This window comes from Nerophis lumbriciformis, linkage group LG03, assembly GCF_033978685.3.
Source record: "Nerophis lumbriciformis linkage group LG03, RoL_Nlum_v2.1, whole genome shotgun sequence".
Taxonomy (NCBI): Eukaryota; Metazoa; Chordata; class Actinopteri; order Syngnathiformes; family Syngnathidae; genus Nerophis; species Nerophis lumbriciformis.
This window is the reverse complement of record NC_084550.2, coordinates 67,662,741-67,687,888: the sequence shown is the minus strand read 5'-3', so window position 1 is coordinate 67,687,888 and position 25,148 is coordinate 67,662,741. Positions and strand designations below refer to the sequence as shown.

At 42.2% G+C, this 25,148-nt stretch overlaps 1 protein-coding gene across 3 annotated transcripts in view; it reads right to left on the bottom strand.

The window, feature by feature from the left end:
* Positions 1-2,256: 2,256 nt before the first annotated feature.
* Positions 2,257-25,148, bottom strand: part of pik3r2 (phosphoinositide-3-kinase, regulatory subunit 2 (beta)) — a 150,456-nt gene continuing 127,564 nt past the window's right edge. For 2 of the 3 annotated variants that reach the window (XM_061941605.2, XM_061941612.2), the window contains exons 10-16: positions 22,475-22,655; positions 22,276-22,395; positions 19,356-19,498; positions 19,074-19,250; positions 13,809-13,880; positions 13,513-13,683; positions 2,257-7,010 (exon numbers count right to left, since the gene is read on the bottom strand). In XM_061941605.2, coding sequence (XP_061797589.1) covers positions 6,803-7,010; positions 13,513-13,683; positions 13,809-13,880; positions 19,074-19,250; positions 19,356-19,498; positions 22,276-22,395; positions 22,475-22,655 — 1,072 coding nt within the window. In that variant the 3' untranslated portion in view covers positions 2,257-6,802. The remainder of the gene's footprint in view (positions 7,011-13,512; positions 13,684-13,808; positions 13,881-19,073; positions 19,251-19,355; positions 19,499-22,275; positions 22,396-22,474; positions 22,656-25,148) is intronic. The other variant, XM_061941618.2, reaches the window with a different exon arrangement.

The window sequence follows — 25,148 nt, the reverse complement described above, 5'->3', positions numbered from 1 at the left end:
AGTTTTTGACCCTCGTATTGACGTTGAACCATAGGCAAAATTTCAAAATAAAGTGCAGTTTCCCTTTTCTAAGCCCTCACTTCTCGTTGAACTGCCGACAGACGTGTGTGCAAGGTACAGTACCACGGACATGAGCGTGTGGGAGAGCTGCTTTCATTCGGACTAAAAGTAGCAGTAAACGTTGCAAAAAGACTCGTTATTTCCTGATAGCTAAGGCGTGCGTTTTTTTGACCCAGGTGCTAATTATTCAACTCTCCTGATAAAAAAAAATACATCTTTTCTAGCCCTTCATCACACTCCTCTCGGCGGATCCAACTCGTGTCCCCTTTGCAAAAACACTCTACAAAAATACTTTTTTTTGTTTTTTTGGCAAGTGAGATTTAGACTTAGCGTTGTGCTTTGAAAGTGAAACCTGAATCGAAACAAAAAAAAGGGGAGGCGAGAGGAAACGAAAGTGATTCTTCTGCATAGTACAAGCGGCCATGTCATGCTTTCGCGGTACACGTCGGCAACCAAACAGGAAGGACTAGCTTTAAGTTTTCTTGCTACGTGGAAAAAAAAGACATCCTTCATTTGGCTCACATTAGCTGGATGCAGGAAACGGAAGCTAAGCGACACACACACACGCACACACACTTGTATTTGTTACCTTCTTGAGACCTCTGGAAAATGCCTACCTTTTTAGGACCACCCTTTCTAGATATATAAAGATTTGTATTTACAACATTAATAATATATACATACTATGCAAATATAAAAAAGATAAGCTTTTAGTTATTTTTTGGAATTTTTTTCTTTGTTATTGGTTTTTAATCTTCATTACTTCAAGTTATATGTCTCTATTTACATATTTATTTTATTTATTTGTATTAATTTTGGCCCGGATCACGTTTTGTTATTTTCTGTTAGTTTTGGTCTCCCTCAGTTCCTGTTTTTTGTGCACCCTTGAGTTTGTTTTTTAGTTACCATGTTTCCACCTGTCTCTGATTGGTGTTAGGGACGCTCACCTGTTTCCCGAGCACTAATCAGAAGGACTATTTAATCCTGCCTTCGCCGGTCAGTCGGCCTGGCTTCCTTGTCTGTTGAACGTAACGAGTTACGTTAGTATTTCTTGACTCCTAATTTATACTTCCTGAGCTAACTTGGTACCTTAGCTTCCCGTGCAATCAGCACGTTGTTCCTTTTGCTTGCTTTTTGTTTTTGGTATGTGTTTTAATTATGTAGATTAAATCATGTTCCTACCTGCACGCCTTGTCCGGAGTAGTCCGTTTGCATCCCGTTTGCTTCATTCTGCCGTAACAGAATGAAGCCAGGCCGACTGACCGGCTGTTAGAATTATTATGTGTAAAGTTATCACAGAACTTTAGTATGCTTAAAGGGGAACATTATCACAATTTCAGAATGGTTAAAACCATTAAAAATCAGTTCCAGTGGCTTATTATATTTTTCGAAGATTTTTTAAAAATTTTACCCATCATGCAATATCCCTAAAAAAAGCTTCAAAGTGCCTGATTTTAACCACCCGCCCATTTTCCTGTGACGTCACATAGTGAAGCCAACACAAACAAACATGGCGGAAAGAACAGCAAGCTATAGCGACATTAGCTCGGATTCAGACTCGGATTTCAGCGGCTTAAGCGATTCAACAGATTACGTATGTATTGAAACGGATGGTTGTAGTGTGGAGGCAGGTAGCGAAAACGAAATTGAAGAAAAAACTGAAGCTATTGAGCCATATCGGTTTGAACCGTATGCAAGCGAAACCGACGAAAATGACACGACAGCCAGCGACACGGGAGAAAGGGAGGACGAATTCGGCGATCGCCTTCTAACCAACGATTGGTATGTGTTTGTTTGGCATTAAAGGAAACTAACAACTATGAACTAGGTTTACAGCATATGAAATACATTTGGCAACAACATGCACTTTGAGAGTGCAGACAGCCCAATTTTCATCAATTAATATATTCTGTAGACATACCCTCATCCGCGCTCTTTTCCTGAAAGCTGATCTGTCCAGTTTTGGAGTTGATGTCAGCAAGCCAGGGAAGCTAGGGTCGATAGGGGGTTTAGCTCGCTCGTCTGCGGGAACAGACTGCCGCCATTGCTTGCCGTGCTACCGAGGTCCTTTGTCCCTGAATTGCTCACACACTCCGGCAGATTCAATGGGGGTCTGGCGGCAGATTTCTTTGACTTTATCGTTGGAAATGCATCTGCTTTGAGTGTCGCAGGATATCCACACATTCTTGCCATCTCTGTCGTAGCATAGCTTTCGTCGGTAAAGTGTGCGGAACAAATGTCCAATTTCTTGCCACTTTCGCATCTTTGGGCCACTGGTGCAACTTGAATCCGTCCCTGTTCGTGTTGTTACACCCTCCGACAACACACCGACGAGGCATGATGTCTCCAAGGTACGGAAAACAGTCGAAAAAACGGAAAATAACAGAGCTGATTTGACTCGGTGTTTGAGAAAATGGCGGATTGCTTCCCGATGTGACGTCATCGCTCCGAGAGCGAATATTAGAAAGGCGTTTAATTCGCCAAAATTCACCCATTTAGAGTTCGCAAATCGGTTAAAAAAATATATGGTCTTTGTTCTGCAACATCAAGGTATATATTGACGCTTACATAGGTCTGGTGATAATGTTCCCCTTTAAAGTCCGTTGCTATAGTTATTAGCTATTGTGCTCAAGTTAGATTTTTGTATCTAAAAGATTGCCAGCCGTCTCTATCAGTGTTGTGTCCAGACCCGGCCTGCTGACTGCCAAGGCCGAACACCGCCGGAGCAGAGACAAGGCGATATCACCAGCGTCAATACATTTGCATTTTTGTATAATCATATATTGTGTCTAACTAGAGTTGTCGAGATTACCCCCTTCCCTCGGCGACAGCTTCAGTGATGTAACAGGGACCTTCCAAATAAACAGAGGAAGCACGCGGGCCGGACTTTTAGAACGTAGTTTGGATCTGTAACTAGAATACAGCCCAAAACACTTGAGCTAAATTGAACTCTGTCTCTGCATGATTCCTTGCTTCTTGTCTGATTAATAGATGTCATCAGTGTTTGAACCTGACACCGGCAAAGGCAGGATTGAAGAGTCCCTCTGATTAGTGCTCGGGAAACAGGTGAGCGTCCCGAACACCAATCGGAGACAGGTGGAAACAATAAGCACCCATGGTAACTAAAAAACAAACTCAAGGGTGCACAAAAACAGGAACTGAGGGAGTCCAAAACTAACAGAAAATAACAAAAAAAATTTGGCCAAAGGGGGCGCATTTCAATTTCTTACACCCACTTGTTATTACATATGTTGGCCAGAGGGGGAGCACTTCACATTTTGGCACACACTTGTTATTTCATATGTTGACCAGACGGGGAGCACTTTTTAAAACCGATTATAAAAATCCCTCCTTTTTTGATGAGACATTCTCTATTAGATGCGACGGTTTTCCGTATTGGGACCATGATTTATGTCCTAACTTGTTCACACCTCCTCATATGGAAGCTACTTTTCCTTGTTGATGTCTCAAGAAGGGTAGAAATACAAGAACACACACATACACACGCACACAAACACACACACACCGACTGCACGTATGGCTGAAATATACTGTTCTCTTTTCTCTGTACATTAAATGTTCTACAGCTCTGTGAGTCAAGCTTGTGATAAAAAAACGACAACAGTCAAGCGCAAGGAGGGGAAGAAGTACTGCGAGTAAATACTACCGGACAAAGCGAGTACCTCGGGGAAAGGAGAGACAGTACCGTGGATACAACGATCACGTGGGTTGATGCTCTGCAAGCGGCGGACACAAACAGAAGCACTAACAGTTACGTCCATGGCTACAGGTGCTACGGTCTTAAAGAGGGTCTAGAAACAAAGCTGGATGCAGGAATCTTTCGACAACTTCAGTCAACCTGAATAGAGGAACCGCAATAATCAATAATCAACGTCCATCTATATTATGATTGAAAACTAGCTCACAACATACCAAATACGGAGCATCCGGAAAGTATTCACAGCTCTTCACTTTTCCCACATTTTGATATTTTACAGGCTTGTTCCAAAATGGAATACATTCATTTTTTTGTCCTCAAAATTCTACACACAATACCCTATAATGACAATATGAAGGTATTTTTTTTAATTTTGAAAATGTATCAAAGACAAAAATACTAAAAAAACAACAACAAAAAAACGTGTGTATATATAAGTATTCACGGCCTTTGCTCAACACTTTGTTGATGTACCTTTGGCTGGATTTGAAGCTGGATGCATTAAAGGTTTTCCTAAATAAATCAACTCAAGTTATGGAAAAAAAAAATGCCAACATGGCACTGCCATATTTATTATTGAAGTCACAAAGTGCATTATTTTTTTTTAACATGCCTCAAAACAGCAGCTTGGAATTTGGGACATGCGCTCCCTGAGAGAGCATGGGGAGGTTGAGGTGGGTGGGGTTGAGGTGGGGGTGTCTATTGTAGCGTCCCAGAAGAGTTAGTGCTGCAAAGGGTTCTGGGTATTTGTTCTGTTGTGTTACGGTGCGGAAATGTTTGTCATTCTTGTTTGGTGTGGGTTCACAGTGTGGCGCATATTTGTAACAGTGTTAAAGTTGTTTATACGGCCACCCTCAGTGTGACCTGTATGGCTGTTGACCAAGTATGCTATGCATTAGAGATGCGCGGATAGGCAATTATTTCATCCGCAACCGCATCACAAAAGTCGTCAACCATCCGCCGTCCACCCGAACTAACATTTAATCAAAACCGCACCCGCCCGCCATCCGCCACCCGCCCGTTGTTATATATCTAATATAGACGATGCAAGGCATTAGTGAGGTTATAAAGCTTTTGCCTGTTAAAGAAAGGAGACTGATCCAATGCAGCAGAGACATTCAATGCGTGCCACGCTGTCACGGCCCAGACGCACACCAGTGCGCAATCATCTGGGAGCCGCGCTGAGCGCACCTCCAAGCGCGCTCGCGCCACTCAAACTGCTGCAGGCAGCTGCGTTCTATCTTGTTTTAACATCCTGTGGCACTCTTCTGGGATCACGGCGGACGAAACTGCTCATGCTCAGGGTGTTTGTGGAGTTTCGGGGTTTTGCACAAATGTGATGCACCATGCTAGATGTCCCGGTTTTGTGACTGTCGTAGACATAAACAGCGTCGCAGCTCTTGCAAATCACGTAGCCAGCATTACTATCATCCTGATTTACAACCTCATAAAAACGAGTCCACGCTGAACTTTTCTGGCCTTTTTTTCCCCTGGTCTTTAGTATTCCCTTTTTTAGTTTGTCGCGTACCACGTTTGCTGCCGGCGTTGCCATCTTTTTTTTTTTTTTCTTCTTCTGTTGTGGCATATGCTGCAGGTGCCTGCTCGTTTTTCGTATGTGGGTAACAACATTTAACTATGTATATATATTTCCGAATTGGTTTAACTGCCACCCGCCTGAATCTATTTAAAATCTAATTTTTTTTATTTCAACCGCCCGACCCGACCCGCGGATAAAATCTAATTTTTTTTTTTATTTCAACCGCCCGACCCGCGGATAATCCGCGGACTCCGCGGTTGTGTCCGCAAACCGCGCATCTCTACTATGCATTCAGTTGTGTGTGTGAAAAGCCGTAGATATTATGTGATTGGGCCGGCACGCAAAGGCAGTGCCTTTAAGGTTTATTGGCGCTCTGTACTTCTCCCTACGTCCGTGTACACAGCGGCGTTTTAAAAAGTCATACATTTTACTTTTTGAAACCGATACTGATCATTTCCGATATTACATTTTAAAGCATTGATCATCCCTAATTATTTACCATGTGTTTTTTAGTTTCGCCGAGTGTGAAGAACAACTTTTCACAGAGTCAGGGTTATTGTGTGTCGAATTTTGAGGAGGAAAAAAATGAATGGATTCCATTTTGGAATAAGGCGTAACAAAATGTGGGAAAATACTTTCCCTGCTGCACCGTACACGTACCATGCGTTCTTGTGTACCTCGGTTCAAACGCAGGCTTGCTGAGAGAGAGCAAGGAGCCGAAGCGCTTGAAAATAAAGAATTTTTAAACCCCCCCCCCCCCCCCCCAAAAAAAAGAGTATATTTTAAAGCTGGCACCACTCTCTACTAGTGACACAGGCTGGTGGTCATTCAAAGCTATGACGTGAGCGTCAGTTCGTCGTTCCTCCCCCGAAAAAATATCCACGCCACAAAATGTACCTGGGCCTTTCCTCGTGACGACAGCACCCTCTTCTCGGCCCTCTCGAGGTGTGAAGCGAGCCCAGCCGGTCCCTTTTCCAGCTCAGGCTTTTGTCTACGGAGCGTCGGCAGGCAGTCTGGGGATAACAGTTCGGGCCTTTGTCTACAAACAGTTAGGAGTTTAAGGCGAAAAGCAACAAAAAAAAAAAGAAAAAAAAGTGCCTCCTTTAGATTTTCCTGTCCTCAAACTGACCCCCCCTGTCTTTAAAAAGATGAGTGATGTGTGCTTATCCTGTAACACATCCTCTGAATCCAGATGTGTGCTTGTAAATGTGTCACACTGGGCGGGTACAGTCACGTCATGCTTGCTGTACAGTGCAGAGTTACAAGTTGCTGTGCTTACTGTGAAAGCCATGCTGCTAGCAAGAAGTGCTCCGGGGTTCCGTGGAAGAAAAGAAAAAATACAACCCCCTACCCCCCCCGCCTCTAGCTAGAGAGTCATGCTCGTTAAGCCGATTGGACTCGCCGTTTTAAAAACCAGGAACGACCCCCTTTCTTCAGCGTTAAAAGTGAAAGATGTCCCCCCTCCCTCCGCCCGCCTGGGGGTTCGTTCATCTGGGGTGCTGGTTTTGATTCTGAGAGCGGGCCAGGACCGGGTACGCCAGGTTTACATTCAGCTGGTCGTTGTGCTGGATCAGGGAGACGTTTTTGTAGTGGAGCACCAGGTCTTTCAGGGAGGAGTAGAGGTTGTACGGCTCGGCGAAGCCGTAGCCCGTGGACGTCTTGTTGATGACGCAGTGTTTGGCCTCGCCGTCCACGCTGCAGAGAAAGAGAATCATTCCTGAATGACTGTCCTGAAAGTATAACATGGCCCGTCTACTACAAAACCCCAAACCAGTGAAGTTGTCACGTTGTGTAAATGGTAAATAAAAACAGAATACAATGATTTGCATATCCTTTTCAACTTATATTCAATTAAATAGACTGCAAAGACAAGATATTTAATGTTCACACTGAGAAATACCGTATATTACCAAATAGTAGCCCGGGCGTTTATTTCACAAAATCGATTTTGGAGACAGGCGTTTAAAAGAAGCAGGCGGTTATTTGCACAAGGCTTTTATTTATTTTTGCACCAGCCTGCACCAGGCCATTATTTGGTTACCGTATTTTCCGCACTATTAGCCGCACCTAAAAACCACAAATTTACTCAAAAGCTGACAGTGCGGCTTATAACCCGGTGCGCTTTATATACGGATTAATATTAAGATTCATTTTCATAAAGTTTCGGTCTCGCAACTACGGTAAACAGCCGCCATCTTTTTTCCCCGTAGAAGAGGAAGTGCTTCTTCTTCTACGCAAGCAACCGCCAAGGTAAGCACCCGCCCCCATAGAACAGGAAGCGCTTCTTCTTCTACTGTAAGCAACCACCCGCCCGCGTAGAAGAAGAGCGCGGATATTACGTTTCATTTCCTTTGTGTGTTTACATCTGTAAAGACCACAAAATGGCTCCTACTAAGCGACAGGTTTCCAAGACGCAATCTCTCCATCCGCACACGGACTACTATTTCACAGCAACTGCCTAAAGACTTTCAAGAAAAGCTGGCTACTTTCCGTGCATATTGTAAAAACAAGATAGCTGAAAAAAAGATCCGGCCAGAGAACATTATCAACATGGACGAGGTTCCACTGACTTTTGATATTCCTGTGAACCGCACTGTGGATACAACGGGAGCACGTACGGTGAATATTCGCACCACAGGGAATGAGAAGTCATCCTTCACTGTGGTTCTAGCTTGCCATGCTAATGGCCAGAAACTTCCACCCATGGTGATATTCAAAAGGAAGACCTTGCCAAAAGAGACCTTTCCAGCCGGCGTCATCATAAAAGCTAACTCGAAAGGATGGATGGATGAAGAAAAGATGAGCGAGTGGTTAAGGTAAGTTTACGCGAAGAGGCCGGGTGGCTTTTTTCACGCAGCTCCGTCCATGTTGATATACGACTCCATGCGCGCCCACATCACGCTGGTTTTTAATATATTATTAAAGTTTGACTGACCTATCTGACTGTTTTTTTGACATTCCTTTAGCGCAGTTAGTTGCGGCTTATAACACGGGGCGGCTTATAGGTGGACAAAGTTTTGAAATATGCCGTTCATTGAAGGCGCGGCTTATAACCCAGGGCGCCTTATGGTGCGAAAAATACGGTACAATGGTTACTGTCCAGTATTTTTTTTTCGTACAAAAACCTTTAAATGTAAAAGCTATTGTAAACATACAAACAAAAAAACAAGAGATCAACATGAGGTAGGCTATCAAAAGACAAGAGATCAAAAAGGCCTCAACATGGCAGTAGAGCAAAACAATTGTCAAATAGAATACCAATACTAGAAATAAATAAACTTTTTAAATAAAGCAGCCTACCGGGAAAAATTTAATTATGGTACCAAGTACTCAAGTATAAAACCCACCATCAAAACAGAACAATAATACTGTCACTTAAATAAAATAAAGTACTCCAAGTTTTAAATAAAGCAGCATACAGGAAAAATAAAATTATGGGACCAAGTACTCTATAACAGTGGTCCCCAACCACCGGGCGGCCCGGTACCAATCATTCCGCACAAGAATTATTATTATTATTATTATTTTTTAATTAAATCAACATAAAAACACAATATATACACTATATATCAATGTATATCAATACAGTCTGCAGGGATACAGTCCGTAAGCACACATGATTGTATTTCTTTATTAAAAAAAAAAAAAAATTATAATAATAATAATCACCCAACCCCCCCGGTCCGCGGGACAAATTTTCAAGCGTTGACTGGTTCGCAGCTACAAAAAGGTTGGGGACCACTGCTCTATAAAACCATCAAAACAATAATACTGCAGCAAACGCAACCCCAGGAGCATTTTAATCTAAATTATGCAAATAACAGCCGATGGGCGGCTATTTGGACATCGGCGGTTATTAGGAAGAGGCGGTTAATTCACAAAATGGAGTCAGACCCCGGGCGGCTATTAGGACATGGGCGGTTATTTGCCCAAGGGCGTTTATTTGGTAATATACGGTAATTATTTTTTTTGCAAATAATCATTAACTTAGAATTTAATGGCAGCAACACATTGCAAAGAAGTTGTCACAGGGGCATTTTTACCACTGTGTTACATGGCCTTTCCTTTTAACAACACTCAGTAAACGTTTGGGAACTGAGGAGACACATTTTTGAAGCTTCTCAGGTGGAATTCTTTCCCATTCTTGCTTGATGTACAGATTAAGTTGTTCAACAGTCCGGGGGTCTCCGTTGTGCTATTTTAGGCTTCATAATGCACCACACATTTTCAATGCAGGCCAGTCTAGTACCCGCACTCTTTTACTATGAAGCCATGCTGTTGCAACACGTGTCTTAGAATTGTCTTGCTGAAATAAGCAGGGGCGTCCATGATAACGTTGCTTGGATGGCAACATATGTTGCTCCAAAACCTGTATGTACCGTATTTTTCAGACTATAAGTCGCAGTTTTTTTTCATAGTTTGGCCGGGGGTGCGACTTATACTCAGGAGCGACTTGTGTGTGAAATTATTAACACATTACCGTAAAATATCAAATATTATTTATCTCATTCACGTAAGAGACTAGACCAGGGGTCGGCAACCCGCGGCTCCGGGGGCCGCATGCGGCTCTTTGATCACTCTGATGCGGCTCAGCAGCTTACTTGCTGAACCCCCCAATTTTCCCGTGAGACTTCCGGATTTCAGTGCCTCTCGCAGAAAACTCCCGAGATTAATATTCACCGATTTTCACCCTTACAGCTATAATAAGGGCGTGCCGTGATGGTACAACATTTGGCGCCCTCTACAATCTGTATTAACAGCGTGCCAGCCCAACACTTGTTATACAATATACATCTTCTGCTTGCACACGTACGTGACAGCAAGGCATACTTTGTCGACAACCACACAGGTTACACTGACGGTGACCATATAAAACAACTTTAACACTCTTACTAATAATGCGCCACACTTTGAACCAAAACCAAACAAGAATGACAAACACATTTCGGGAGAACATCTGCACCTTAACACAACATAAACACAACAGAACAAACACCCAGAATCCCATGCAGCCCTGACTCTTCCGGGCTACATTATACACCCCTGCTACCACCAAACCCCGCCCCCACCCCAACCCTGCTCCCTCACACATAATCCCCCCCTCTCTGTGCGTTGGTTGAGGTGGGCAGGGTTTGGTAGCGGGGGTGTATAATGTATCCCGGAAGAGTTAGGGCTGCATGGGATTCTGGGTATTTGTCCTGTTGTGTTCATGTTGTGTTACTGTGCAGATGTTCTCCGAAATGTGTTTGTCATTCTTGTTTGGTGTGGGTTCACAGTGTGGCGCATTATTAGTAAGAGTGTTATAGTTTTTTTTATACCGCCACCGTCAGTGTAACCTGTGTGGTTGTTGACCAAGTATGCCTTGCTGTCACCTACGTGAGCAAGTGGAAACACCATACAACGTGTGGCTGATCAGGCACGCTGGTTCTAGTGGGCGCTATATGCTGTACCATCACGGCATGCATGACACTGACAAGCGCCATTCATTTAAAACCCGCGTGCCGCACCAGCTTTCAAATTCCATATAAAGGTGTGGGCAGCGTGTCTGAGAGCCCTGGTCATACATAGCACAAAGCAAAAAGAAAACTTTGTATGCAGTGTTATTTCATTTAAAATTTCAAAAAAATTTCGCCGCTCCCATTGTTTTCTATAATTTGCGAAACTGGTCAAAATGGCTCTTTGACTGGTAAAGGTTGCCGACCCCTGGACTAGACGTATAAGATTTCATGGGATTTAGCGATTAGGAGTGACAGATTGTTTGGTAAACGTATAGCATGTTCTATATGTTATAGTTATTTGAATGACTCTTACCATAATATGTTACGTTAACATACCAGTTGGTTATTTATGCCTCATATAACGTACACTTATTCAGCCTGTTCACTATTCCTTATTTATATTAAATTGCCTTTCAAATGTCTATTCTTGGTGTTGGCTTTTATCAAATACATTTCCCCAAAAAATGCGACTTATACTCCAGTGCGACTTATATATGTTTTTTTCCTTCTTTATTATGCATTTTCGGCCAGTGCGTATTATACTCCAAAAAATACGGTACCTTTCAGCATTAATTAACCTACTCAGTGGCCTAGTGGTTAGCCCTGAGATGGGTAGGTTGTGAGTTCAAACCCCGGCCGAGTCATACCCAAGACTATAAAAATGGGAGCCATTACCTCCCTGCTTGGCACTCAGCATCAAGGGTTGGAATTGGGGGTTAAATCACCAAAAATGATTCCCGGGCGCGGCCACCGCTGCTGCCCACTGCTCCCCTCCCAGGGGGTGAACAAGGGGATGGGTCAAATGCAGAGGACAAATTTCACTACACTTAGTGTGTGTGTGACAATCACTGGTACTTTAACTTTAACTTAATGTTGCCTTCACAGATGTGTAAGTTACCCATGCCTTGGCAACTAATACACCCCCATACCATCACTAGCTTTTCGACTTTTGCGCCTACAACAATCCGGATGGTTCTTTTGAGGAATGCTCATCAAACACTTATTTGGAACATCCCACAGGTGAACAGGCTAATTGGGAACAGGTGGGTGCCATGATTGGGTATAAAAGCAGCTTCCATGAAATGCTCAGTCATTCACAAACAAGGATGGGGCGAGGGCCACCACTTTGTGAACAAATGCGTGAGCAAATTGTCCAACACTTTAAGAACAACATTTCTCAAGCAGCTATTGCAAGGAATTTAGGGATTTCACCATCTACGGTCTGTAACATCATCAAAAGGTTCAGAGAATCTGGAGAAATCACTGCACGTAACATTGAATGCCCGTGACCTTAGATCCCTCAGGCGGTACAGCATCAAAAAGCGACATCAGTGTGTAAAGGATATCACCACATGGGCTCAGGAACACTTCAGAAAACCACTGTCAGTAACTACAGTTCCTCACTACATCTGTAAGTGCAAGTGTGTATATTGTACATTTAACATATTGTTATGAAGGTGTCTGTTACTAGTAGCAAGTATATATGTATAATGTAGTAACAGACACCTTCACAACAATATGTAATATGTACAATATACACACTGCAAGTATATATATAATGTAGTAACAGACACCTTCAAAACACTATGTAATATGTACAATATACACACTGCAAGTATATGTATAATGTAGTAACAGACACCTTCACAACAATATGTAATATGTACAATATACACTCTGCAAGTATATATATATATATATATATATATATATATATATATATATATATATATAATGTAGTAACAGACACCTTCATAACAATATGTGATATGTACAATATAAACACTGCTAGTATATATATAATGTAGTAACTGACACCTTCATAACAATATGTAATATGTACAATATACACACTGCAAGTATATATATAATGTAGTAACAGACACCTTCATAACAATATGTAATATGTACAATATGCACACTGCAAGTATATACATAATGTAGTAACAGACACCTTCATAACAATATGTAATATGTACAATATACACACTGCAAGTATATATATATATAATGTAGTAAGTTACTACATTATATATATACTAGCAGTGTTTATATTGTACATATCACATATTGTTATGAAGGTGTCTGTTACTACATTATATATATATATATATATATATATATATATATATATATATATATACTTGCAGTGTGTATATTGTACATATTACATATTGTTATGAAGGTGTCTGTTACTACATTAAATATATACTTGCAGTGTGTATATTGTACATATTACATATTGTTATGAAGGTGTGTGTTACTACATTATATATATATTTGCAGTGAGTATATTGTACATATTACATATTGTTATGAAGGTGTGTGTTACTACATTGTATATATATTTGCAGTGAGTATATTGTACATATTACATATTGTTATGAAGGTGTGTGTTACTACATTATATATATACTTGCAGTGTGTATATAAAACGTTAATGGAGGGTTTTGAAGTTGTTTTAGAGACTTTGAAGGCTACAACGGTGACTCCTATTAGCCGCATCTTCCAAGCGTTTTTTTAATCCTCTTTAAAATCCTAATTATATAAAGTCATGTGTGTTCTTGTCTCTCATAATGATTGTGAACGAAAAAAAGTGCAGTTCCCCTTTGAAAGTGTGGACATTGATATTGAATTACAGTGTACTGGGTGGTAGAAACAAGGCTTTATCAGACCATCCTTCCCTTCTAGCTACTTACACAACGGAGCAGGCGTACGAGCCCTTCTGTGATTGGCTCTCACGGATGAGGAAGGTTCCGTCACATTTGCCCCTCAGCATTTCCTCAGCCTGGGTGCGCTTGATGTCACCCACGTACCAGGTGCACTCATCATGATGGGGCGAGCCCTCGTCATCCTCCAGCGAGTATGAGCTAGAAACACAGGAATCCTATTTAGAACATTTCGCTGATGTTGTTTACCCACAGGGGGCAAATGAATGGATGTACCACAGTTTCCATCAATCGTAGTGGAGCTGAGCGTCATTACACACACTTACTCGTCAGCATCGTTCTTTATGCCGAGCCATTCGTTAATCTTCTTCTGCCTTGTCCCCTTCTGTGTCAGCCATCTGCCAAACAACACCAGTGCACATTTCATACAGCAAACAAGGTGAACATCATTTTTCATGCGTTCGTTACGTCTCGTCTCGATTACTGTAACGTGTTATTTTGGGGTCTCCCTATGTCTAGCATTAAAAGATTACAGTTGGTACAAAATGTGGCTGCTAGACTTTTGACAAGAACAAGAAAGTTTGATCATATTACGCCTATACTGTATATACCTTTATATACTTATATACATATATACATATATATATACCTATACTGGCTCACCTGCACTGGCTTCCTGTGCGCTTAAGATGTGACTTTAAGGTTTTACTACTTACGGATAAAATACTACACGGTCTAGCTCCATCCTACCTTGCTGATTGCATTGTACCATATGTCCCGACAAGAAATCTGCCTTCAAAGAACTCCGGCTTATTAGTGATTCCAAGAGCCCAAAAAAGTCTGCGGGCTATAGAGTGTTTTCTATTGGGGCTCCAGTACTATGGAATGTTCTAGAGGTAACAGTTAGAGATGCTACCTCAGTAGAAGCATTTAAGTCCCATCTTAAAACTCATTTGTATACTCTAGCCTTTAAATAGACCCCCTTTTTGACCAGTTGATCTGCCGTTTCTTTTCTGCTCTGCCCCCCTCTCCTTAGTGAAGGGGGGGGCACAGTTTCGGTGACCACAGATGACGCGCCAGGGTGGACCACTCATCTGTGCATCAGTTGGGGAAGTCTCTGCGCTACTGACCTGTCTCCACTCAAGATGATCTCCTGCTGGCCCCAATATGGACTGGACTCTCACTATTATGTTAGATCCACTATGGACTGGACTCTCACTATTATGTTAGATCCACTATGGACTGGACTCACACTATTATGTTAGATCCACTATGGACTGGACTCTCACACTATTATGTTAGATCCACTATGGACTGGACTCTCACACTATTATGTTAGATCCACTATGGACTGGACTCTCACACTATAATGTTAGATCCACTATGGACTGGACTCTCACACTATTATGTTAGATCCACTATGGACTGGACTCTCAAACTATTATGTTAGATCCACTATGGACTGGACTCTCTCACTATTATGTTAGATCCACTATAAACTGGACTCTCACACTATTATGTTATATCCACTATGGACTGGACTCTCACACTATTATGTTAAATCCACTATAGACTGGACTCTCACACTATTATGTTAGATCCACTATGGACTGGACTCTCACACTATTATGTTAGATCCACTATGGACTGGACTCTCACTATTATGTTAGATCCACTATGGACTGGACTCTCACTATTAAGTTAGATCCACTATGGACTGGACTCTCACACTATTATGTTCGATCCACTATGGACTGGACTCTTACACTATTATGTTAGATCCACTATGGACTGGACTCTCACACTATTATGTTAGATCCACTATGGACTGGACTCTCACACTATTAACTAGATCCACTATGGACTGGACTCTCACACTATTATGTTAGATCCACTATGGACTGGACTCTCACACTATTATGTTAGATCCACTATGGACTGGACTCTTACACTATTATGTTAGATCCACTATGGACTGGACTCTCACTATTATGTTAGATCCACTATGGACTGGACTCTCACACTATTATGTTAGATCCACTATGGACTGGACTCTCACACTATTAACTAGATCCACTATGGACTGGACTCTCACACTATTATGTTCGATCCACTATGGACTGGACTCTTACACTATTATGTTAGATCCACTATGGACTGGACTCTCACACTATTATGTTAGATCCACTATGGACTGGACTCTCACACTATTAACTAGATCCACTATGGAGTGGACTCTCACACTATTATGTTAGATCCACTATGGACTGGACTCTCACACTATTATGCTAGATCCACTATGGACTGGACTCTCACACTATTATGTTAGATCCACTATGGACTGGACTCTCACACTATTTTGTTAGATCCACTATGGACTGGACTCTCACACTATTATGCTAGATCCACTATGGACTGGACTCTCACACTATTATGTTAGATCCACTATGGACTGGGATCTCACACTATTATGTTAGACCCACTATGGACTGGACTCTCACTATTAAGTTAGATCCACTATGGACTGGACTCTCACACTATTATGTTCGATCCACTATGGACTGGACTCTTACACTATTATGTTAGATCCACTATGGACTGGACTCTCACACTATTATGTTAGATCCACTATGGACTGGACTCTCACACTATTAACTAGATCCACTATGGACTGGACTCTCACACTATTATGTTAGATCCACTATGGACTGGACTCTCACACTATTATGTTAGATCCACTATGGACTGGACTCTTACACTATTATGTTAGATCCACTATGGACTGGACTCTCACTATTATGTTAGATCCACTATAGACTGGACTCTCACACTATTATGCTAGATCCACTATGGACTGGACTCTTACACTATTATGTTAGATCCACTATAAACTGGACTCTCACACTATTATGTTAGATCCACTATAGACTGGACTCTCACACTATTATGCTAGATCCACTATGGACTGGACTCTCACACTATTATGTTAGATCCACTATGGACTGGACTCTCACTATTAAGTTAGATCCACTATGGACTGGACTCTCACACTATTATGTTCGATCCACTATGGACTGGACTCTTACACTATTATGTTAGATCCACTATGGACTGGACTCTCACACTATTAACTAGATCCACTATGGACTGGACTCTCACTATTATGTTAGATCCACTATAAACTGGACTCTCACACTATTATGTTAGATCCACTATAAACTGGACTCTCACACTATTATGTTAGATCCACTATGGACTGGACTCCCACACTATTATGTTAGATCCACTATGGACTGGACTCTCACACTATTAACTAGATCCACTATGGACTGGACTCTCACACTATTATGTTAGATCCACTATAAACTGGACTCTCACACTATTATGTTAGATCCACTATAGACTGGACTCTCACACTATTATGTTAGATCCACTATGGACTGGACTCTCACACTATTATGTTAGATCCACTATGGACTGGACTCTCACTATTATGTTAGATCCACTATGGACTGGACTCTCACACTATTATGTTGGATCCACTATGGACTGGACTCTCACACTATTATGTTAGATCCACTATGGACTGGACTCTCACACTATTATGTTAGATCCACTATGGACTGGACTCTCACACTATTTTGTTAGATCCACTATGGACTGGACTCTCACACTATTAACTAGATCCACTATGGAGTGGACTCTCACACTATTATGTTAGATCCACTATGGACTGGACTCTCACACTATTATGCTAGATCCACTATGGACTGGACTCTCACACTATTATGTTAGATCCACTATGGACTGGACTCTCACACTATTTTGTTAGATCCACTATGGACTGGACTCTCACACTATTATGCTAGATCCACTATGGACTGGACTCTCACACTATTATGTTAGATCCACTATGGACTGGGATCTCACACTATTATGTTAGACCCACTATGGACTGGACTCTCACTATTAAGTTAGATCCACTATGGACTGGACTCTCACACTATTATGTTCGATCCACTATGGACTGGACTCTTACACTATTATGTTAGATCCACTATGGACTGGACTCTCACACTATTATGTTAGATCCACTATGGACTGGACTCTCACACTATTAACTAGATCCACTATGGACTGGACTCTCACACTATTATGTTAGATCCACTATGGACTGGACTCTCACACTATTATGTTAGATCCACTATGGACTGGACTCTTACACTATTATGTTAGATCCACTATGGACTGGACTCTCACTATTATGTTAGATCCACTATAGACTGGACTCTCACACTATTATGCTAGATCCACTATGGACTGGACTCTTACACTATTATGTTAGATCCACTATAAACTGGACTCTCACACTATTATGTTAGATCCACTATAGACTGGACTCTCACACTATTATGCTAGATCCACTATGGACTGGACTCTCACACTATTATGTTAGATCCACTATGGACTGGACTCTCACTATTAAGTTAGATCCACTATGGACTGGACTCTCACACTATTATGTTCGATCCACTATGGACTGGACTCTTACACTATTATGTTAGATCCACTATGGACTGGACTCTCACACTATTAACTAGATCCACTATGGACTGGACTCTCACTATTATGTTAGATCCACTATAAACTGGACTCTCACACTATTATGTTAGATCCACTATAAACTGGACTCTCACACTATTATGTTAGATCCACTATGGACTGGACTCCCACACTATTATGTTAGATCCACTATGGACTGGACTCTCACACTATTAACTAGATCCACTATGGACTGGACTCTCACACTATTATGTTAGATCCACTATAAACTGGACTCTCACACTATTATGTTAGATCCACTATGGACTGGACTCTCAAACTATTATGTTAGATCCACTATGGACTGGACTCTCTCACTATTATGTTAGATCCACTATAAACTGGACTCTCACACTATTATGTTAGATCCACTATGGACTGGACTCTCACACTATTATGTTAGATCCACTATGGACTGGACTCTCACACTATTATGTTAGATCCACTATGGACTGGACTCTCACAATATTATGTTAGATTCACTATGGACTGGACTCTCACACTATTATGTTAAATCCACTATGGACTGGACTCTCACACTATTATGTTAGATCCACTATGGACTGGACTCTCACACTATTATTATGTTAGATCAACTATGGACTGGACTCTCACACTATTATGTTAGATCCACTATGGACTGGACTCTCACACTATTAACTAGATCCACTATGGACTGGACTCTCACATTATTAACTAGATCCACTCGACGTTGCACCGGGGACCGGTGCAATGGACTGCATTGTCATCCCATTGGGTTGAGTTTTTCCTTGCCCTGATGTGGGATCTGAGCCGAGGATGTCGTTGTGGCTTGTGCAGCCCTTTGAGACACTCGTGATTTAGGGCTATATAAGTAAACATCGATTGATTAATTGTAGGTTTTACAATATAACTAAAACTGTGTTTATAGTCGGTAAAATACGGTAGATTATTTTTTTGTGTGTAAAGTCTTGTGTGTGTGTGAAGACATTGGCATTGATCCCCCTTACATTAAGTATTGGTCTCTGATCTTGCGGAGCTGCATAAGATCCGGCTTGAGGCTGTTCATCTTTTTATCGATTTCCCTGTTGTCGGAGACCTGCTGCCGCAAGTCCTGCTCCAGCTTCCGCTTGCTGTCGTGGATCTCCTTCACGCGAGACTTCAAACGCTCAGAGTTGCTGTGGATCCTGATCGGAGAGAGTGGGCACAACAATGGAGTCAATCGAGGAAAGGTCATGAAACAGACACTTTCTCATTAATATCAAGTTTCATAAGAAGAAGCACGGACTCACTTTTGAATCTCCTTTTCGTTGCCCTCGCGCTGGAACCGCTCCAAAGACTCTTTGCTGTAGCGCTCCTGAGTCTCACATTGCTCTTCAAATATTTTGATGGTCTCGTTGAAGGCCTCAATGGCTGTGCGCTTCATCTGCAGCTCCTACGGTAAAACACAATATCATCTTGCAGTCATTATTTGGTTCAGGACTGCGGCAATGTTGTCGATGTTGTTGGGGACGAGCTGGAGTTTGTTCCAGCTGACTTTATGCCAGAGGAGGCACAAACCCTCAGGATTGGTTCCCAGTATTTACTGTAGTGCAGTGTTTTTCAACCTTTTTTGAGCCAAGGCACATTTTTTGCGTTGAAAAAATGCCGAGGCACACCACCAGCAGAAATCATTCAAAAACTAAACTCAGTTGGCAGTAAAAAATCGTTGGATATGACTTTAAAGCATAACCAAGCATGCATCACTATAGCTCTTGTCTCAAAGTAGGTGAACTGGCACCACCTGTCACATCACCCCCTGTCTTATTTTGCTGTTTTCCTGTGTGTACTGTTTTAGTTATTGTCTTGCTTGGTGACTTTTTCTCTTTTTTTGGTATTTTCCTGTAGCAGTTTCATGTCTTCCTTTGAGCGATATTTCCCGCATCTACTTTGTTTTAGCAATCAAGAATATTTCAGTTGTTTTTATCCTTCTTTGTGTGGACATTGTTGATTGTCATGTCATGTTCGGATGTACTTTGTGGACGCCGTCTTTGCTCCACAGTAAGTCTTTGCTGTCGTCCAGCATTCTGTTTTTGTTTACTTTGCAGCCAGTTCAGTCTTAGTTTCGTTCTGCATAGCCTTCCTTAAGCTTCAATGCCTTTTCTTAGGGGCACTCAGCTTTTGTTTATTTTTGGTTTAAGCATTAGACACCTTTTTACCTTCACACTGCCTCCCGCTGTTTCCGACATCTACAGAGCAATTAGCTACCTGCTGCCACCTACTGATATGGAAGAGTATTACACGGTTACTCTGCCGAGCTCTAGACAGCACCGACACTCAACAACAACACATCATTTGCAGACTATAATTACTTCTTCTTCTTTTCGTGTCTTTGAAGCATGTGGTTATATGACAGTTTCCCATTTCTTTACACAGTCTTTTGCATTGTTGTTGAACTCTGCGAGATCTTTTAAGCTGCACTGGTTGAGTAGCAGAGGACAGACAAGGCAGTGCTGCATCGTGTGGTCCTCTTCTCCGCATTCGCAGGTGGTTGGGCCGGTTTTGTAGCCCCATCTGGCCATAGCAGCTTTTGATCGCCCTGTTCCTGTTCTCAGGCGGTTTAGTGTCTTCCACTGGACCCATGGTGTTTCTAAACCCGGGGGGCAGGTCTTCAAAAGGGGGGATTCCCATATCAATAGGAGGGGGGTCTTTCTCTAATTTTCGTGTCCGTAGCCGGAGTCTGGTTTCTTCCCGAGATGTTGTTAGGGGCTGGACATTGCTGAGGAAGCTTCTCCTTGACGTCAGACGTTGGGCTGAGGGTTCACGTCCATAGAGGAGGTGGCGGTCATCACTGGTAGCTTTTGTGAACTCTACTCGGCTGGCAACTTCCCGTCTCACGTCTGCAGGGGCGATACCAGCGAGGAGATGCAGGTTGTTCAGGTTGGTAGGCTTCAAGCAACCAGTGATCAAGCGGCAGGTGTTGTTCAGTGCTGGGTCGAGTTTCTTGGCATGGGTTGATCTCTCCCAGACAGGACATGCATACTCCGCCGAGGAGTAGCACAGGGCCAAAGCAGTACATCTTAGTGTGTGTGCTGTGGCTCCCCATTTGGAATTTGTCAGTTTCTGTAAGATGTTGTTTCGGGAGCTGACTTTCAGTTTGGTGTTTTTGATGTGTTCCTTGAAGGAGAGGGTGCGGTCCAGGGTTACGCCAAGGTAGACAGGGTTGGTACAATTCTCAAGTGATGTTCCAGACCATTTGATGTTAAGAGGTCGGTTCGCATCCCGGTTCCTGAGATGGAACGAGCAGACTTGGGTCTTCGCAGGGTTTGCGTGTAGATGGTTTTGCTCGTAGTAGAGGAGTAGCTCATCGAGAGCTGAGGTGAGGTTTGCTTCTACCGCTTCAAACGTACTCTCTTGAGATGTTACACAGAGGTCGTCAGCGTATATGAATCGTGCAGTGTTCTGGTCCATTGGCTGGTCGTTGGTATAGATGTTATACAGTAGTGGAGCCAGCACACTACCTTGAGGTAGGCCGTTCTTCTGTGGTCACCAGCGACTTTGCTTGTTGTTTAAAGAAACATAGAAGCGCCTGTCTTTCAAGAGGACTCCAATGAGGTCTGTGAGTGCCAGATCTTTTGTCATCTCCAGGGTCTTTTTTAGGAGGAGGCGGTGGTTCATCGTACGCGGCAGACAAATCGACGGAGACGGCACCTGTTACCAGTCCATTCTGAAACCCATCCTCAATATGTTGGGTGAGATTCAGAAGTTGGCTTGTTGTGGATTTGCCAGGTCGGAATCCAGCTTGTTGGGGGATGATGGCAGGTTCAGCAACTGGGGCCAGCCTGTTGAGGATCAGGCGCTCAAAGAGTTTATATGGGTGACATAGCAGGGAGATTGGGCGGAAACTTTTTGCATGGGATGGATCTTTACCCAGTTTGAGAAGAGCTATGATTCTGTTTTTTCTCCAGATCTTTGGGATGGTTCTTGTCAGCATGCAGTTGTTCATCAGGTCGAGGATCCATTTCCGTGTCAGAGGTCCAAAGTGTTTGATCTCTTCAGTGAAAATGTTGTCCTGGCCGATGGCTATAATTACTGGTTTGCAAAAACTATTTTTTAACCCAAATAGGTAAGATTAGATCATCTCCCACGGCACACCAGACTGTATCTCACGGCACACTCTAATTATTTGATGCATCAGTTACATCTGTTATGACAAACGTGGTGTTTCCTTACCTGTGAGGTCCGTGTGTACTCCTCATACAGGGCGTCATACTCGCGACTCTTCTCCTGGTACTGCTCATGATAGACCTTCAGCTGCTCACCAACCTCCTCGATGCTGTTCTCCTTCACCAGCTAAACCGTGCGGACACCACGTGTGATCATTGAGGAACACGCCGCCAACAGGAACGGTGTGTGGCTTGGTTGCACCAACCTGTTGGTATTTGGACACAGGGTACAGGAGTCTGGTGTCCAGCTTAGGGTTGTACTGGGCCAAGGACTCATGGCGGTAATGGTTGATGAGCTCGACCACAGACAGGAAGGTGAGAGGCTCCGAGAAGCCGTAACGGCCGTCTCTGTGGTAGATCTTTATCAGTTTGTTGTTCCCACCTCTCCTGTTGGAAGAACAGAATGTTAGAAGGAGCGAACATAATTTATGTGATAGAGAAAGTGAAGACTGGAAATTCCCTCAGGCCATAAGACTCTTGAATGCATCATAATAATCCCCTCAATTCCCCCCAAAACGGATTAACTAGTTAGAGTATAAAGACAATATAACATACATCCGTAAACATGGATGCATATGCAAAAGTGCAATGTATTTATCTGTACAGTAATCTATTTATTTATATCTGCACCTTATTGCTCTTTTATCCTGCACTACAACCAGCTAATGCAACCACATTTTGTTCTTATCTGTTCTGAAAAAGTTCTAATTGGAATGACAATAAAAGGAAGTCCAAGTCTAAGTCTATTCCGTTAGGACTGGACTCTCACACTATTATGTTGGATCCACTATGGACTGGACTCTCACACTATTATGTTAGATCCACTATGGACTGGACTCTCACAATATTATGTTAGATCCACTATGGACTGGACTCTCAATATTATGTTAGATCCACTATGGACTGGACTCTCACTATTATGTTAGATCCACTATGGACTGGACTCTCACACTATTATGTTAGATCCACTATGGACTGGACTCTCACACTATTATGTTAGATCCACTATGGACTGCACTCTCACGCTATTATGTTAGATCCACTATGGACTGGACTCTCACTATTATGTTAGATCCACTATGGACTGGACTCTCACACCATTATGTTAGATCCACTATGGAATGGACTCTCACACTATTATGTTAGATCCACTATGGACTGGACTCTCACTATTATGTTAGATCCACTATGGACTAGACTCTCACTATTATGTTAGATCCACTATGGACTGGACTCTCACAATTATGTTAGATCCACTATGGACTGGACTCTCACTATTATGTTAGATCCACTATGGACTGGACTCTTACACTATTATGTTAGCTCCACTATGGACTGGACTCTCACACTATTATGTTAGATCCACTATGGACTGGACTCTCACTATTATGTTAGATCCACTATGGACTGGACTCTCACTATTATGTTAGATCCACTATGGACTGGACTCTCACACTATTATGTTAGATCCACTATGGACTGGACTCTCACACTATTATGTTAGATCCACTATGGACTGGACTCTCACTATTATGTTAGATCCACTATGGACTAGACTCTCACTATTATGTTAGATCCACTATGGACTGGACTCTCACAATTATGTTAGATCCACTATGGACTGGACTCTCACACTATTATGTTAGATCCACTATGGACTGGACTCTCACTATTATGTTAGATCCACTATGGACTGGACTCTCACACTATTATGTTAGATCCACTATGGACTGGACTCTCACAATTATGTTAGATCCACTATGGACTGGACTCTCACACTATTATGTTAGATCCACTATGGACTGGACTCTCACTATTATGTTAGATCCACTATGGACTGGACTCTCACTATTATGTTAGATCCACTATGGACTGGACTCTCACTATTATGTTAGATCCACTATGGACTGGACTCTCACTATTATGTTAGATCCACTATGGACTGGACTCTCACACTATTATGTTTGATCCACTATGGACTGGACTCTCACACTATTATGTTAGATCCACTATGGACTGGACTCTCACTATTATGTTAGATCCACTATGGACTGGACTCTCACACTATTATGTTAGATCCACTATGGACTGGACTCTCACAATATTATGTTAGATCCACTATGGACTGGACTCTCACTATTATGTTAGATCCACTATGGACTGGACTCTCACTATTATGTTAGATCCACTATGGACTGGACTCTCACTATTATGTTAGATCCACTATGGACTGGACTCCCACTATTATGTTAGATCCACTATGGACTGGACTCTCACACTATTATGTTAGATCCACTATGGACTGGACTCTCACACTATTATGTTAGATCCACTATGGACTGCACTCTCTCACTATTATGTTAGATCCACTATGGACTGGACTCTCACACTATTATGTTAGATCCACTATGGACTGGACTCTCACACTATTATGTTAGATCCACTATGGAATGCACTCTCACGCTATTATGTTAGATCCACTATGGACTGGACTCTCACTATTATGTTAGATCCACTATGGACTGGACTCTCACACTATTATGTTAGATCCACTATGGAATGGACTCTCATACTATTATGTTAGATCCACTATGGACTGGACTCTCACTATTATGTTAGATCCACTATGGACTAGACTCTCACTATTATGTTAGATCCACTATGGACTGGACTCTCACAATTATGTTAGATCCACTATGGACTGGACTCTCACACTATTATGTTAGATCCACTATGGACTGGACTCTTACACTATTATGTTAGATCCACTATGGACTGGACTCTCACACTATTATGTTAGATCCACTATGGACTGGACTCTCACTATTATGTTAGATGCACTATGGACTGGACTCTCACACTATTATGTTAGATCCACTA